This window comes from Myripristis murdjan, chromosome 17 (assembly GCF_902150065.1).
Source record: "Myripristis murdjan chromosome 17, fMyrMur1.1, whole genome shotgun sequence".
Lineage (NCBI taxonomy): Eukaryota > Metazoa > Chordata > Actinopteri > Holocentriformes > Holocentridae > Myripristis > Myripristis murdjan.
In genome coordinates this window covers 10,844,895-10,860,155 of record NC_043996.1, presented here as the reverse complement: position 1 = coordinate 10,860,155, position 15,261 = coordinate 10,844,895, and the positions used below count along the sequence as shown (strand labels likewise).

The window sequence follows — 15,261 nt, the reverse complement described above, 5'->3', positions numbered from 1 at the left end:
AACAGCTTCTTCAGTGGTAGATATCTGATTTGGAGGATTTACCTCTGACAAACACATATGCAGAGTAGGTGTCAAAGCCAGATTTGGTGTTGACACGCAGGGTGTACATGCCCTCATCTTCCTTGTTGAGGTGGACAAGAGTCAGGGTGGCACGGTCCCCGCTCCAGTGGGTGTGCACCCACTTGGAGGGCTTCAAGGCCACAGCTGATGAGGGAAACCAAAAAGGAAAGAGGTGTGATTTGACATGTACCATGGATAAGTCACAGAAAATGGATTCATGAATAAAGACTTCACATTATTGTGTTTTGTTTTGTTTTTTTTTCATCTGTGTTGTGTTTTCCTGCTTACAGTCTCTGTACCACACGACCTCAGGCTGGTATTGCTTGATGGTGGGATAAATGATGACAGTGCAGCCCACGCTCAATGTCTCGCCCTCATTGCCGAAGGCCACTTCGAATTTGTCAAGGATGGTGGTCTCAAAGGTAACACCGTGCTCAGGGCTGAAACCATCTGGGGTAATGATAGAAAAAATTTTTGTTAATGCCAAATTAAAAACAAAGAAGGCATTAGGACCTGTAAAAGAAGTAAATCAAATTCTTAAAATTGACTCACGTGGTTTAGGATCAAAAGGGCCTGGTATCTCACCGTCTTGGAACCCTGAACAGAAATATCTAATTCAGTCATCTTGCTCTGACAGTATCAGTAATGAGAGGTTCATCATTCATTCTTGATAATAATAAATTATAATGCACTGCAGGCACAAATTTAACTTTCACTTGTCATACTTGAGCACAACTCATTAAAGTGTGGCACAGTAAGACAAATACACCCTCTCTCTTAGCCTTAGGACTTCCCCGCAGCCTAACAGGCTCCTCAAATGCCATTTGGCTCCCGGATGCTTTACAAGCCTTTAAATAGGCCTTAAAAGAGGAGAGGAATAGTGTATTAGTCACGACTGAGGGTCCATGTTTAATTTTCAATGGCAACCTCTGCTTGACCTCTATATGAAGTAACCACTGTAGAGAAGCAGGGATCAGCAATCAGCCAGAGAAAGGAGAGCGTATGAGAGTGACTTACTTTTAACAACAACAGTGGCCGCACAAGACACCTCCCCCTTCACGTTGAGGACAGAGGCATGATACTGGGCAGTGTCAAAGAAATCACAGCTGGAAATAAAACATGCATCAGATAATTACAGAGCGTCACAAATGGTCAGATTCTTTTCAAGTATATTCAGATTTGCTTTTTCTGAGTGAAAACCATGTATCTCCAGAATATCACCTTTTCAGGAGGTAAGAACAGTCTTGTCTTTAGCTTGACTTTTTTGCATTGGTAAGTTTATGGAACTAGTTTTGGAAAGGTTTGGGAACTTTGTAAAGCCAAAAAGGAGCAGCTAAATTCTCAAATGAAGAAAAAAAAACATGAAAATCACCAAAATTGGAGGCATACAGAGTTTTCACTGAGGAGAGGCAATACTTATTTTGTAGTTACACTATGTTCGGGGTACATCTCACAAATTCCAACCAAGGCAGTCCTCTGCAGCCTTAGGGGTTACTTACTTCTTGATCTCCAGGGAGTGCATGTTGTAATTGCTCTCCACTGTGTACTTCTCAGAGTGGGCCTTGGCATCAATCAGCAAGTTGTTTTTGTACCTCAAAGACAATAGAAAGACCAGTGTTTTATTTTGCCTGTTGACTTCATAATCTCGAATTTCAGAGCAGTCTTTGTGTTCACGTTGCAGCGTTGGACTACTGATGAGAGCTTTGGTCTGTAGTGAGCGTGGAGCAGCTCTTACCAGGCGATCCTGGGTTTGGGCCACCCGGCCACGGTGCAGTGCAGTGTAACGTTCTTGCCTTCCCAGACAGTCTGTCCACGGGGCTTCACAACAAACTCGGGACGGTGGGTCAGACAGTCGGGGTTCATTTTCTTGCGGAACTCTGTCCACTCATCCAACTGAGGGACAACAGTGAAACCGTAGTGAGGATTCAGAAAAGTTTACCCCATGCTTTATACCTGCTTTGTATAAACTACCTGTAAACCTATTTATCATGAATGCCTCCAAATGCTTATTGGAATACTCCAAGGTTTTGGGCAAAATACTCTTTTTCTGACTTACCCAGACTGAGACAAGTTGTTTGATTCCATTCGTGAAAAGGTAAAAATGGTATCAAACATCTTTTTTCAGTCTGTGTAAGTCAGAAAAAGGCTATTTTGCCCAAAATGTTGGAGTATTCCTTTAAGTGTTTATAGGCCTCATTTGACAGAGCATTTGAAGATAGACATTTGATTACTGGACATCAGCATCTCACAACCTCTCAAAAGCCCAGAGTGCACAAGCAATGAAGAAGAAGAAGAAGCAATGAAGAAGATTTACCGTCCTGCCCAGTGCCATTCGTTCAACAGATTCGATGACGTGCCTCTTCCTCGTTTTCTTTTCCACCTTGACCTCCATGGCCTCCCTGGCCTCCCTGATAAACAGGTTCCTCATGGCCACATAGTTAACGCCCTCCTCTCTCACCTCCTCGTGCTGGGCCTCCATCAGACCCCGGACTGCTTCATGACTGGAACACGAAAAAGCCGCCAAGGTGTGAGAATATCTTATGTCTTACAGTGAAACCAGAACATGTCTTGGAGAAAAGGTCAGTGCTGGGAATCGCAAAATTGGCATCATCGCCGTTCAGCACTAACCACATTTCTCACATTTCTGTAGTGCAGTGTGAATGTTTGGCAGCTTCCTCACTCACTTGGCTCTAAATACGGGAACGACATAGCCGATGATTTCGTTGTCTGTGTCCATGGCCAGGTAGGGGCGCTTGGCTCTCTTGGGTAGTGGACTCAATTCGACCTCCTTCTGCCCCTTCTTTGTCTGCACAGTAACCTTCACGCTGGGTGGTAAAAAAACAAGAGTCACCCTCCACAAATCACAAACCCAAGAGTTTAAGTCTTTCAAGGAGCCAAACAGAAATCCAAATACTCCTTGTGGTTTGTTTTATCCTGTTCAAGTGCAACGATATGCAGAATATTTCTCTGCCTAACAAATGACACAGTTTAAATGCCCTGATGCTGCACGTTCCTCTCAAAAACAATCTTCTTGAACAACTGTAATTGAAAACTTTCACTCCAAAATGCTGCATATCCATTATGGGAGAAATGTTGGATTTATGAAAAATATGTGAAAAGTCCACCCTTAAATGTCTCAAGCAAATGTCCTTAGATGACTCTTACCTTCAATACTGACCTGTACATGTAACCTCAACACTAACCTATAATCTGCTTATTTTTTAAGCCAGTAGTGGATATCTCATATTGGGGATAAAAGTTAACAGTAATGACCCAAGAGACCTCACTTAAAATGAGGCACCTCGTCTCTGCATTAATAGAAATACATGTGTCTGTTATATAAAGATATATTAAGAATGACACCTGGTGCGGTTAGTCAGAAATGGAAGATGTATTTCTATCAACCGACAAGGACTCTGACCCATATTACATTCTGATTAATGCACCTTTCAGCCTCTCGGGCCTTCCCATTGTCAGCTCGGTTTATAAATAGTTACAACCGGAACTGTTGGATAGCAGAAGGCTTCATCTTAGAGCCTCTGCTTTCACTCATAATATGTGCTAAGCCGGCCCTGCTCTCTGTTTGTCTGGCCTGAAGAGATGTGGTGGCGTGGTTTTGGCAAACTTTATTCCACAGTGGAATCGGTTGAATGCACAGGAGAGAAAGACAAGTGGAAAGAAAGTCTCACAGAGGATTTCTACAGTCTCAAGAACTTATTTCACCTGCTGACTCACCAGATGTGTTTTTGAGAAAGTCTTTGAAATCACACAGAAGAAAGTCATGAGTAGATTAAAAAAAAAAAAGTTTCAGTGCAGGTAAAACTACTCGATTCCTCTGGGAAGCTAAATGTGAAGTTTGCAAAGCCACATTCAAAGTTTAAGATGTAATAAATCTACTTGCACTGTGGTTTATGGCACAAACAAGTTAGAAGTATAAATTCCGAAGTTGGTCAATAAGCAACTCTGCACAAAAATGTGGGTATGTGGTTATAATTGTGGGATACTGGGGTAAAGTTACTCCTAAACAAAACCGGAAACTATCAAAAATTTGTGCTCATCATTGTGCATTTTACAATTCCATGAGTTCCATACAGTGTTGGTACAGTTGGCCAGATAGCAACTCCTCAAGTCCAGCCAAGCAGAAATAGCCCTGTATGTCTGGCAGTCCGTCACTGCAGCTCAGATTCCTCCCCTGACCCCATTTATAAACGGCACCGCGGTTCCAGCAAGTACAGTGAGACCGGCAGCTCGGAGGACAAAGGCTCTGCAAACATATGACAGGCTGACAAGTGCTGGTGACACAACAGGACACAGCACGTCAGACGTATCTACAGTGCTGCACTTGGCAGCAATTCACTTTGATGCACAAGGACTCCTTTCGCACAGTCCCTGATGCAGGCTTTGACCACACTTTGATCAAGCTGCAAATCACTTCAAACTCAAAATTCGCTTGTGGCACTGCAACGAAAATCTATACTGGTTAAATTTAATGAAAAACAACTCGGCAGTGAAGGGATTTTTTCCCCCTAAATACCATAACCACTTGTTTGTCCAGGTTTTTCACTTAATAAACAACATGCCAACTGCACCAGTAACAAGAGGATTTTCATCCCTTTTCGCCGACTGATGCTGCACAGTCAAGGCAGGGAAAAAGTAGGCATCATCAAATAGTCCTGATCTGATATCCAGCTACTTTTTGCATCTCTGTGGCTGCAACATTAAACAAGCTCTGAGATAAGGTGTGTTCTCTTGTAAATTGCTTATGATCTTTAAGATGTTATCCTTATTTTATATATTATATATTATATATTTTATATATTTACATGGTAATTTTACATACAAAATATGTAGAATACAAAAGACTGAAATTGTAACAATGGAATTATAATAAACTGAGCAAAACAGTGACAACATGTAAAATGTAAAAGTCCAGTTTTTCATGTTTTCAAAGCAAATAAATGGAAATGTGTTAGTGGCAAAGACCCCTAGAGTGACCCCTCGTATCCAAAGTATCAGCTGTGGCAGTATTGGCCAAAGCGAAATAATGCACTTAAAGGCATATAGTTCGGGCTTGTTACATTAGCTCCTTGGCACAACAGTGGTTAGGTGAAGACCAGCAGAGAGACGGCACCTGCTCTCCATGAAAACACATTTGGAGATGCACGCCGTTTTCTCAGCCACTCCACTGCACACAATTCACCGGGGCAAAGTACATATTCCAGAGCTGAATATTTGAAAGAGGTGTGTTTGATTTCATTCACCTTACATCACTTCTGATGCTCCAGAAGTGCGAGGTTGCATCAATATCACCTCTTTTTGTTTGTTTGTTTGTTTGTTTTCAAATATCAACCATTTCAGATATGTATTTTGGACCCCGGGCCTGTTTCACTCCCATCATCTTACCCATGGCTGCTCTTTTGAGACGAGTAAGACTTCTTGCTAACAGATGACCTGGTGCTGAGGTAATAGCTGCTCTCATAGTGCTGCTGCTGCTGCTGCTCCTTGTGATGATGCTCCTGCTGCTTGTGCATCAGATGCAATGATCCTGACATCCTGAGGGCCACTCCGCCAACTTTCAATGTCAGACTGTTCTTTACTTTACCAGCTCTGTAAATCAATCTCACTGTTATTAGGCTACAGGCTGAGGCTTTTCCAGGTTAAAAGGAGGTTTGGTTTAGTTGGGAGTTGGTGAATAATTATTATTAATAATAGTATAGGGAACAGGTTCTTGCTTAAAAAAAACTTTTCAAAAATGTAGGTTGTTAGGATAACATCAAGATCAGTGTGATTTAAGTGTTAGCTCTGGTTATGATCTAGTTCTACTGTGTTAAGTGAAGAAGAAGCAGCTAAGAAACTTTTAAACCACAATTTGCCCCATTAAGATGCCCATTAACAGCTCAGACACTTTCAGAGGCTCATCACATGTCTTTTGTTGAACTGGATAGGAAAATAAGTTATGATGTAATACAATGACTTGTAAGAAGTTCCAAAGGACTGACTCGAATACGCCTTAGAGTTGCATTTTGGGATGTCTGACTCAGTTTGCATGCTTTGGTCATGAGGATAGCAATATTCCACCGTGCAAGTTGGACAGCTTGGGCTACTTGGGAACTTGAACCGCTAATCCAGCCATGGAACAACTGCTTAACACTACACTTAGGCCCGTCATCATGTAAACACAGATAAATCTGATCATTGTAGGGTCTACATGTTATGGTACTGGTTTTAAGGTTATTTCTCTCAATGAGGAATTCCTGATTATTATATCCTGGGACTAAGATCATGACACCAACACCCTCTGCATGTAGTGTGGGGCTGAGTTTCCCAGAGCAAACCTTAGACATTATCTGGAGCGTGACAAGGTTTTTCAGGTGTAAAGTGAAGAAAATGAAAATTGTTAACAACTTATCAAATAAGAATAACAACAGCTACAACTTTAAAGATAATAAAATGTCTGTGGAGTATTAGCTGTTCTTCAGTTACACATGCAGACTCATTTACAACAATAAATCAACCACAAAACCTTGTTAGTAAGTTACAGGGGACATTAAAATCACATCAATAACAATAACAAAGATAAGTAGGTACTTGACCAATTAAAACAACACAGTGATTAAAAGTAGGCCCAAGGCCTTACTGATTAACACTTGGGTTTTAAATAGTGCCAGATGGCATAGATATGAATTATAAATCATCATAATGAGAGACAGGTTCGTCAGTACAGGAGCATACTACTCACCAGCACTAAGTATCCAGAGATTGTTGAAAAAAACAACAACAAAAAGAAGTGTTGCAGTTCCAGAGGGGAGCTCCAGTGAGTCCAGCTCCAGCAGAGCAGCCGGGGTGCGGGGCAGCGGCAGCGCGGCTGTCCTCAGAACAAAAATAATGCTGCCACTCGGCAGAATGCACAAGACAGCCGTCCCGACCTTTTAAGGCTGGGACGACGATAAATATAGCCCAGGAGAGCATGAGAGGGGCCAGGCGAGCTAGGGCAGCCTCCAGGCCCAAGTGCATTACGTGGTGGGAAAATTTGGGCACTTTAGTGTGAGTTTAATTAATCTCTAATCTCTCTATTAAACAGTTGTGCTAAAGGGCTGGCTGCTGCAGGGTCAACAGTGTGATCTCGTTGAAAGGGATTAATTAATCTAAAACAATTTTCCAGGCTTTAAACGCCAAGTACATCTGGTCACCTTAAACAGCCTCGTCTCTCTGTCACCAGAACCTGTCTCACATCTGGACACTGCACCTCCTCTCTGAGTGTCACCTGACATCTGGATGTTGTTCACTCGTTTCGAGCGTTTTCAACTTGTGATGCTCACCACACACTTCCCAAAGTGTGAGGTGATCACTGCTTTCTTAAATAGTGTTGGGAATTTCTGCTGTGCAAAACAACACATTAGCAAGGCTGCATTTAGATTCCAAAATAGAGGGGTCAGACTCAGGGGTGCAATGCAATCGCAGGTTCAGTGAACTCTTGTTTGTATTTGCTGCCCCCTAGTGGTGAAACATATTCACTACAGCGTTTGTAAATCGGACTTCACCTGGATGTTCGTGTGTGTGTGTGTGTGTGTGTGTGTGTGTGTGTGTGTGTGTGTGTGTGTGTGTGTGTGTGTGGTGCTGGGGTGCAGAGTTTACATGAGAGGACATTCTTGTGTGGAGGAGGGTGGTAATGCGTCAACTCTGGTTTGCCAACCGCCGTTAAAACTCAAGAAGAAGAAGAAGAAGAAGAAGAAGAAGAAGAAGAAGAAGAAGGAGGAGGAGGAGGAGGAGGAGGAGGAGGAGGAGGAGGAGGAGGAGGAGGAGGAGCGAAGCAGAGGCTCTGATTGGACGGTGTCAGGAAAACGGAACTAAAACATACCTGGTCCGCCTTACTTTTCCCACCCGTACTTAGAGAACTCTACCTCTGATTGGCTAGTGCTAGTTGCTTCCGTTGGTTAGGTTGGTTAAAAGTTGGCGTTAGGGTTAGCGTTAGCCAATCAGAGACAGGGTGGGGCGGGTCTTTACGGACTGCGGGTGGGAAAAATAACGCACCTGGTCCCAGAGCTCGCTGTTGGTCTGGTAGCTGTGTTAACAGCTATTTAGCAGTAACACTTCTATTTTCGACCAGGTGAGTGTTTTCATTTGAAATCTTCGCTATAGATTTACATGTTGATCTCATTTTGTGAACGTTAAGACATTTGAATAAAGGCCAGATAGTGCATGTTTTGCTCTGAATTGATGTTAGCAAGCTAGCCGGTTAGCTAGCTATTTAGGTCACCATCAGGCTTAATACTGTAAATAAAAGGCATCACTGGGCCTCCTGACGTACGCCGAACAGCAGCTACATCTTACAGTACTGTGATTAATAAAAGATGATTTATGCACGTAATCAGTAACTGAGTGTTTCATGTTTTTGTGTTTGTTTATTTTTTGTGGCTAGCTAACACACACCCCAGTTTTTATCGGGGTGATGCGATTGTAAGCCTGTCTGTCATACCAATCTGTCACAAGCCAAGAGCAAAATCGTAAATGCTGAAGGACAGTTGGTATGTGGTCTGCTGAGCTGACGACAGCAGTCATGCCGTGTTGTGTCTTGCAGGAAGGAGCTGCTGTACCATCTGCCAACATGTCGAGCAAAAGGGCCAAGGGAAAAAACACCAAGAAGCGTCCCCAGCGCGCCACCTCCAATGTGTTTGCTATGTTTGATCAGTCTCAAATCCAGGAGTTCAAGGAAGCCTTCAACATGATTGACCAGAACAGGGATGGTTTCATTGACAAAGAAGATCTACATGACATGCTGGCCTCCTTAGGTAGATTTTTCACTGTACTCTTTTCAGAGACACTATTTTAAGTGCAGTGGTCTTAAATGCCAAGATGTAAGCTCAGCCTATATGTCCAAAAAGTATTAAGTCTGTTTTGGCCAGCACAGCCAGTGTTGAGTTCTCATTTCTTTCTGCCTATCCCAGGTAAGAACCCCACTGATGAATATCTGGAGGCCATGATGAATGAAGCCCCCGGCCCAATCAACTTCACCATGTTCCTCACCATGTTTGGAGAGAAGCTGAATGGCACCGACCCCGAGGATGTGATTCGGAACGCTTTTGCATGCTTCGACGAGGAGGGCACAGGTGAGACTCAGGCCAGGTTTTCCTCAGTTTGAATATACAAGATGCCTAATCATGCAGGTGGTCAGTGTATTTCCGCACCCATGCAAGCAAGATAAATTCTTCTTTTTTTTGGACACTTTATTTATTTATTAGTTTTTGTATAAGTAAAACGAGTTCTTGGGCACTACGGCATAGTCAGTCATTTAAAGAAAGAACAATCATATTTTAGGTTCAGAAGACGAATATCTTGTCTGGGAAAATAAAGTGACTAATCAAAACAAATGCAAAGTCAACCAAAAGGGAAGTTAATGTGATGAATCTTTCTAGTGGCAGCAGCAATGTGCTATCTATTACTGCTTCCCTGAGCATGGACGGAAAATCCTGTTGTCTATCCACAGGTATGATCCAGGAGGAGTACCTACGGGAGCTGCTCACTACGATGGGCGACAGGTTTACAGATGAAGAGGTGGATGAGCTCTTCCGAGAGGCCCCCATCGACAAGAAAGGCAACTTCAACTATGTAGCATTCACGCGCATCTTAAAGCATGGTGCGAAGGACAGGGACGACTAGTGGCGGGCTTATCACTGGACAATGCTCATTCCACACATCATGTGTACCGGTCCTGGGTTTCAACCTAATTTAGAGCAGCAACACCGTAAAATTTGGCTCACAAAAAAAGCTTCACTGTGGTAAAGCCTGTTGAGGTTTATTTATATAAGCTGTCTGTTCTACCGTACCTCTGGCCCCTCGCTCCACCCCCCTACCCCCACCTCTATCATGGCTTATTTGCACATCTATAATACACCATTAAGGGTCTGTATAAGCTAGACAAGAAAATCATCTGGATAAAGCTGGAAATAAACTCTGAAACAGAACTTGGTATCATTTTGACTGACTTGGTTTTGCTGTATTTTTTGTGTTTTGTAGCTGATTAAAGTTTGGAGATTTCATTCAAAAACCTATTTGAGCTTCATAAATTCATTTTATTTCAGAAAATGCAGAGCTGAGAGGGAAATAACCTCCCCAAAGCACCACATACAACAGCTGTAAATACATGACACCATTTTTTTTTAAAGAACACAGAGTGCCATTTACTGGGGACTGACGCTGAAAATCCAGCATCCACCCTCGAAGACATTGTGTCCTTTTGAAACACGGCTTCAAACAAAAAATTCAACAGTTAACAAACATGTCCAATTTTATTTGAAATAACACATTCAGCCAAAGGTATCTCATTTGCTGTATATAAAGACAGTATACATGGATATCCTGTTAGGCCAAGTGTTCACAACAGGGTCATTTACAGACATAGAGAAAGGTAGCTGGCTTGGTACTGAGATATATTGGTTATTTCTAGAGGACTTTTACACCAATGGGTAGTTTCTAGTGAAAAAACAATGTCAGTTCCCTGTTGCCATCAACAGCATGTCAATGAGCATGTGACACTGGCAGTTCCATTTAGTGCTGACGTGTTTTGCACACATACATGGGCTTTAAAGAATCAAGGACCTGCAGTTGCACCGTCACCATGTCTGCATACTTGCCAATAATTGAAATGACCACTGATTCTTACACAGAGAGTCCATGTGTGAAATACATAAGAAAGCAGCTCATGTTTGTCTTATACCTGAGAGTGAAACTCGGGCATGTTCGTTTAGCGGTAGCAACCAACAGCTATAGATGTGTGTATGAGCAAACCGTGTTGGGTTGGTGCAGGACGATCAGCAGGATTTCACAATCGCACACTCAAGCACATGATCAAACCCATATCAGTCTATAGTGTAACGTCAATTGGTTTTGTGCTATTGGCTGCTGTCACTGATCATTTCTGATTCTTGAAGATAAAAATTATTGTAAATGAAAAGAAAAACAAACACTGCCTGCTGTTATCCAGCCTCTCTCTCTCTTCATGGGCTTCTGCATCGTTAGGGCATTCTTACACATCATGCCAACAATAAATAGACGAGGACCTGCTCCAGAACTGAAGCTTACAGTACAGGGTGCAGCTGCTCACAGAGCAATGTATACAACATGATAGGGAGGCGCTGCGGTGCTACTCTGCCAGGGCGAGGTTTTTGGACTGGATTTTTGCTAGGTGGTCCGATATGAGGGCCTCGATCTTGTCGCACTGGGCCAGGAAATCCTGTGGACACGCAAGAATGGCACTAAATCCAATATTCTCGCAGATTTTTTTCAACTGAGAAGTCTGAACTGTAAGTGAAGAGAACAGACTCACCTGCACTGTCTTCACAAGTCCCTTTTTCTTCATTCTGCAGTCACTAAAATTTTCTGGCACGCTCTGTTGGAGGAAGAGTCTGTTTAGTGTTTGGAGTTTCGTTATTTACTTGACACTTATTGCAAGACAAAAAGCCTAAAAAGCGTCAACATGAGACTGAAATAGTTTACCATGGAGTCGATCTGCTCCAGGATCCTTATAAACTGCTCCGCTGCACCTTTCACCCTGTTGTCCAGTTTACCCAGCGCCTCCACCTGCAGATCCTTGGCTAGAAACCCCTGTGGAGTACATGAGTCATAATCTGCAAATCTAGGCATTTTATCATCTCACACGCATATCGACTTCTTACATTCTTGAGGCCGGTCAACTCCCCATCCAGTTTTTCCAGCTTCTTAGCCGTCTGCTCCACAGACTTCTCAATGTCTTTTAGCTTCTTCAGTTCAGCTTCTTCCTCTGGGCTGTTCTGTTGGGAGGACATTGTGAACGTTTGATAATTTCACCAATAAATCACACACACGAGACGCCGTAACTGTCCAGGCCTTACCTTCTTCCCAATCATCATTAGTTTACAGCCTTGTTTTATTCCACAGCTGGACAGAGTCTCCTCCTTATCCTTCAAAGATTTTCCTGCAATGCCACAACAAATACAGAGTTAGACACCAAAGTTGTTATAGTTAACTAAAACTAAACTACAAACTGTACAGGACTTGACAGTGTCACTGGACCTTTGAAGATGAGTTTCTGTGAGGGCGCTGGGACCCCGGTGGCTGCGGTCAGGGCATCGGATAGGTCTTTGACCGTGATGTCATTTCCATCCTGGCCTGTTAGAGTGATGCTGTGCTTAGCCGATCCTGGGGTGGGAGGAAAAGTGCACTGGTCACATTTAGTGTAATCCATGTAAACATTTTTTGGTGTGAGGTGTTCATGATTTGGCTTACTCATATTTAATTGTGTATTGATTTCTAATCTATATCTTCTTATAAGCTCAATTATATATTATATAAATTTTTTTCAGCAGGCTGAACCAAGTCTGACCATCTGTCCCACCCAATATAAGGTATCAGGGACTGCCACATGGAAATTATACTTAAATTATACCTCATGAATATACCTGTTATATATCTGTTCCATAAATAATTAAATACATACATACATACATACTCTATTCTATATATTCTATTTTGCAAGACATATTTCATTATTCATATAGTCTATGCAATGGTTCAAAGGTGAAAGGTCTGTAGATATTCTATAGATTTTTGTATATTTTATTTTTTATTCCTCTTATGTGGTATGCAAAGGTTTTTCTTTCTTCTTATATTCTTTGTATGGATTTGCTTTACTTATTTTGTTACTTGTGCTTAAAATTTCTACAGCTATATATTTCTCCTTGCGTTGAGAGGTATATTTTGTGTCTTGTATAGTTCCTGTGCAATGTCTGGACAACCTGCAACACATGAATTTCCCAATTTGGGATCCATCCATCCATTCATCTACTCATCCATCCGTCTGTCTGTATTTACTCCAAAAAAAAGCTCATGTGAAATCAAATCTACACAGACAACATTAGTATATGGGTAACGTTGTCAAGCCACTGACTGGTTGTTATTGTTATTTTGTAGCTGAGAGCAAAAGCACTGTAATATCGAGGTTATAAATATTAATGATCAGAATCGCCACAGAGCAACCCTTCCCTGTAAACACGGAGAAGTGTGTTTTAAATGGCCTGTTTACTGACACACACTATGAACACTGACTCAAGACCGTGTCACTCCCCTGTGGTCAGTGTTTTTTTTTGTTTTTTTTTCTCGTCTATAACATGTGGTTAGTATGTCAGCTGCTCTGTGATGTGACTTGCTAGGAAACGTTAGCATCTGCTAGCCGCCGCCGACCTGCCTTAGCTAGCTGGCTGTCAGAGAGCAGAGACTGCACTCCGTCGTCCACGACATTATCATGTAAGTTAGCGTATAAACCAGCATGCTAACTCGTTTACCGTATGCCACCGTCACCGTTATCGTCTGCTCTGCCATTTCGCCGTGTGCCGTCCTCACATCGTACAGTGTGGTTCACTTGTTGATGTTGTTGGCCGCTCACTTCCGGGACGGACAGGAAGCTGACAAACGCAGCGGCGGAGCTGAGAGGTTTGACAGCTGGGGGGCCGAGGGCGGGGAGAGGGGTGGCACGGAGGGGGTGGCAAATCAGGAAGCCTTGATGGAAATTAGTTTAATTTAGTTTGGAGGGGCAACAGACCTAATAATTATTACCTGAGCTCCTCGATGACAGAGACAGAGTGTGTTCAGAATGGAGAATGTCTGTGGTTCTCACACTTTTTTCAATAATGGACCCCTTTGAAATATTTGTTTTTCTACCAAGCTCCACCTCAGCAGTGTGGAAAAATAACAGTAGAAGGAAAAAAAAATCCTACATAAAGAGGTCCAACCCAGCTCCATCAGTGTCAAAAACAACAACCTGACACCGACGATGTTCTATTCTGTTTATGTTTTTGCTTCTTTTTCACTTCTTTCTCCTCGTTTTCAGCTGTATCGCTGCTATGTTTCAACTATAAATCCATTTTCTGGATTTTTTTTTTTTTTGATAACCACGGCAGCAGATTTACACCGCAAACACACACATTTGACACCTTTGGGAAACCCCAAGGCAATTCTGAAAATAAAATGTGGTTTATAAAACTTACATTTACTTTCTTTATTTTTAAATGAACATTTAAAAAAAACCTCAAGTACCCTCCTGCAGCACTCTAACGTACCCCTCAGGGTACGCGTACCCCTATTTGAGAATCACTGGAGTATGCAGTGAATTTCATAGGATTAGTGAGGATAATTTGTGTATGCGTATGAAAATTTTCCAATGCATACTAAATATAGAACAATTTCTGAGTGTGTTGCTGATGTTATAATACGCCCTCGATCTGCCCCATAATGCGTTGCTACAGCATAACCCCTTCTCTTTCACAAACAGAAATATAGCTTTCGTATTTCATATCAACCATCAAAACCTCTTTTAATTTATTTTTTATTTTGCTTTAGGCGGGAAAAAGGTGATTGCTGGCATCAAAGGATTTGAGTGGGTGAAATGTTTTCTCAAAGCTGCTATTACAGCTACTTTGATTGTGTCTATTGCATGTAAGGGAGGCAATTTCTCACCGTAATGTATATTAATATATATTAAAGTTACGATTCATTTAGTCTACAGAATGACTGATTTACTGTAAAGTTATTTGAGCCTCTTAAAAAAGTTGAAGTTGAACTGAATATGACATGTATATGTACAGTGTATCTCCCTGCCTACACACACTGATCAATTACAAATAAAATATTTGTGTGCTTGTGTAATTTTTTTGTGCACTACAACTAGGAGAATGTAGAGACAGTGCTCTGATGCAAACTAGCACATTTACTTCACTTCAGCAGCAAGTCCAAAATTTAAGAGCATTTGGAGCAGAGCACTACACTGACTTAACGGCTTCCCTTTGCCTTTGCACGCCATGTTTCTCAACTAAAGATAAAAAAGGCATCACTACAATCTCAAAAAGTCAATTCATCAGGTCTGTTTTAGCTCGCTAAGTTGTAACCCATCTGCTGTGAGCTGACAAGTTCCTTTTCAAAGTTGACCGTGGTGGAAAAAGTCTAAAACTGTTCTGTTCAAGTGGAAGTATAGTTACATGGCTAATTTTTTGACAGTAGTGAAAATTAAAAAGTAGGCCTACCTGATTTAAAATGCAACACTACAAACTACAACACACAACAGCCATGAAAAAGCTCTTTAATGAATGAGAGAACCCTTGAGAACTTTTGGGGGCAATTTTTCAAAAAGATGTAGGTGGCCTGCGTGCCAGCTGTGACAAGAAGTTATTTTCA

The 15,261-nt window shown here is 42.0% G+C and overlaps 3 protein-coding genes across 3 annotated transcripts in view; 1 reads left to right on the top strand and 2 right to left on the bottom strand.

The window, feature by feature from the left end:
* Positions 1-6,832, bottom strand: part of myom1a (myomesin 1a (skelemin)) — a 28,077-nt gene extending 21,245 nt beyond the window's left edge. Inside the window, exons 1-10 of the mRNA XM_030074466.1 lie at positions 6,800-6,832; positions 5,464-5,667; positions 2,745-2,885; positions 2,375-2,561; positions 1,796-1,953; positions 1,560-1,652; positions 1,078-1,166; positions 613-657; positions 349-510; positions 43-204 (exon numbers count right to left, since the gene is read on the bottom strand). Of these exons, the coding sequence (XP_029930326.1) occupies positions 43-204; positions 349-510; positions 613-657; positions 1,078-1,166; positions 1,560-1,652; positions 1,796-1,953; positions 2,375-2,561; positions 2,745-2,885; positions 5,464-5,612 (1,186 nt within the window). The 5' untranslated portion in view covers positions 5,613-5,667; positions 6,800-6,832. The remainder of the gene's footprint in view (positions 1-42; positions 205-348; positions 511-612; positions 658-1,077; positions 1,167-1,559; positions 1,653-1,795; positions 1,954-2,374; positions 2,562-2,744; positions 2,886-5,463; positions 5,668-6,799) is intronic.
* Positions 6,833-8,015: 1,183 nt separating this feature from the next.
* myl12.2 (myosin, light chain 12, genome duplicate 2) lies at positions 8,016-10,109 on the top strand. The gene is made up of 4 exons (XM_030074478.1): positions 8,016-8,167; positions 8,639-8,849; positions 9,006-9,167; positions 9,545-10,109. The coding sequence occupies exons 2-4, from the start codon at positions 8,666-8,668 to the stop codon at positions 9,715-9,717; spliced, it is 519 nt and encodes a 172-aa protein (XP_029930338.1). The 5' UTR covers positions 8,016-8,167; positions 8,639-8,665; the 3' UTR covers positions 9,718-10,109.
* A 210-nt stretch (positions 10,110-10,319) lies between these two features.
* Positions 10,320-13,505, bottom strand: bag1 (BCL2 associated athanogene 1). The gene is made up of 7 exons (XM_030074477.1): positions 13,377-13,505; positions 12,109-12,234; positions 11,928-12,010; positions 11,733-11,846; positions 11,554-11,661; positions 11,384-11,446; positions 10,320-11,290 (listed from the first exon to the last, which is right to left on the bottom strand). The coding sequence occupies exons 1-7, from the start codon at positions 13,411-13,413 to the stop codon at positions 11,201-11,203; spliced, it is 621 nt and encodes a 206-aa protein (XP_029930337.1). The 5' UTR covers positions 13,414-13,505; the 3' UTR covers positions 10,320-11,200.
* Positions 13,506-15,261: the final 1,756 nt, after the last annotated feature.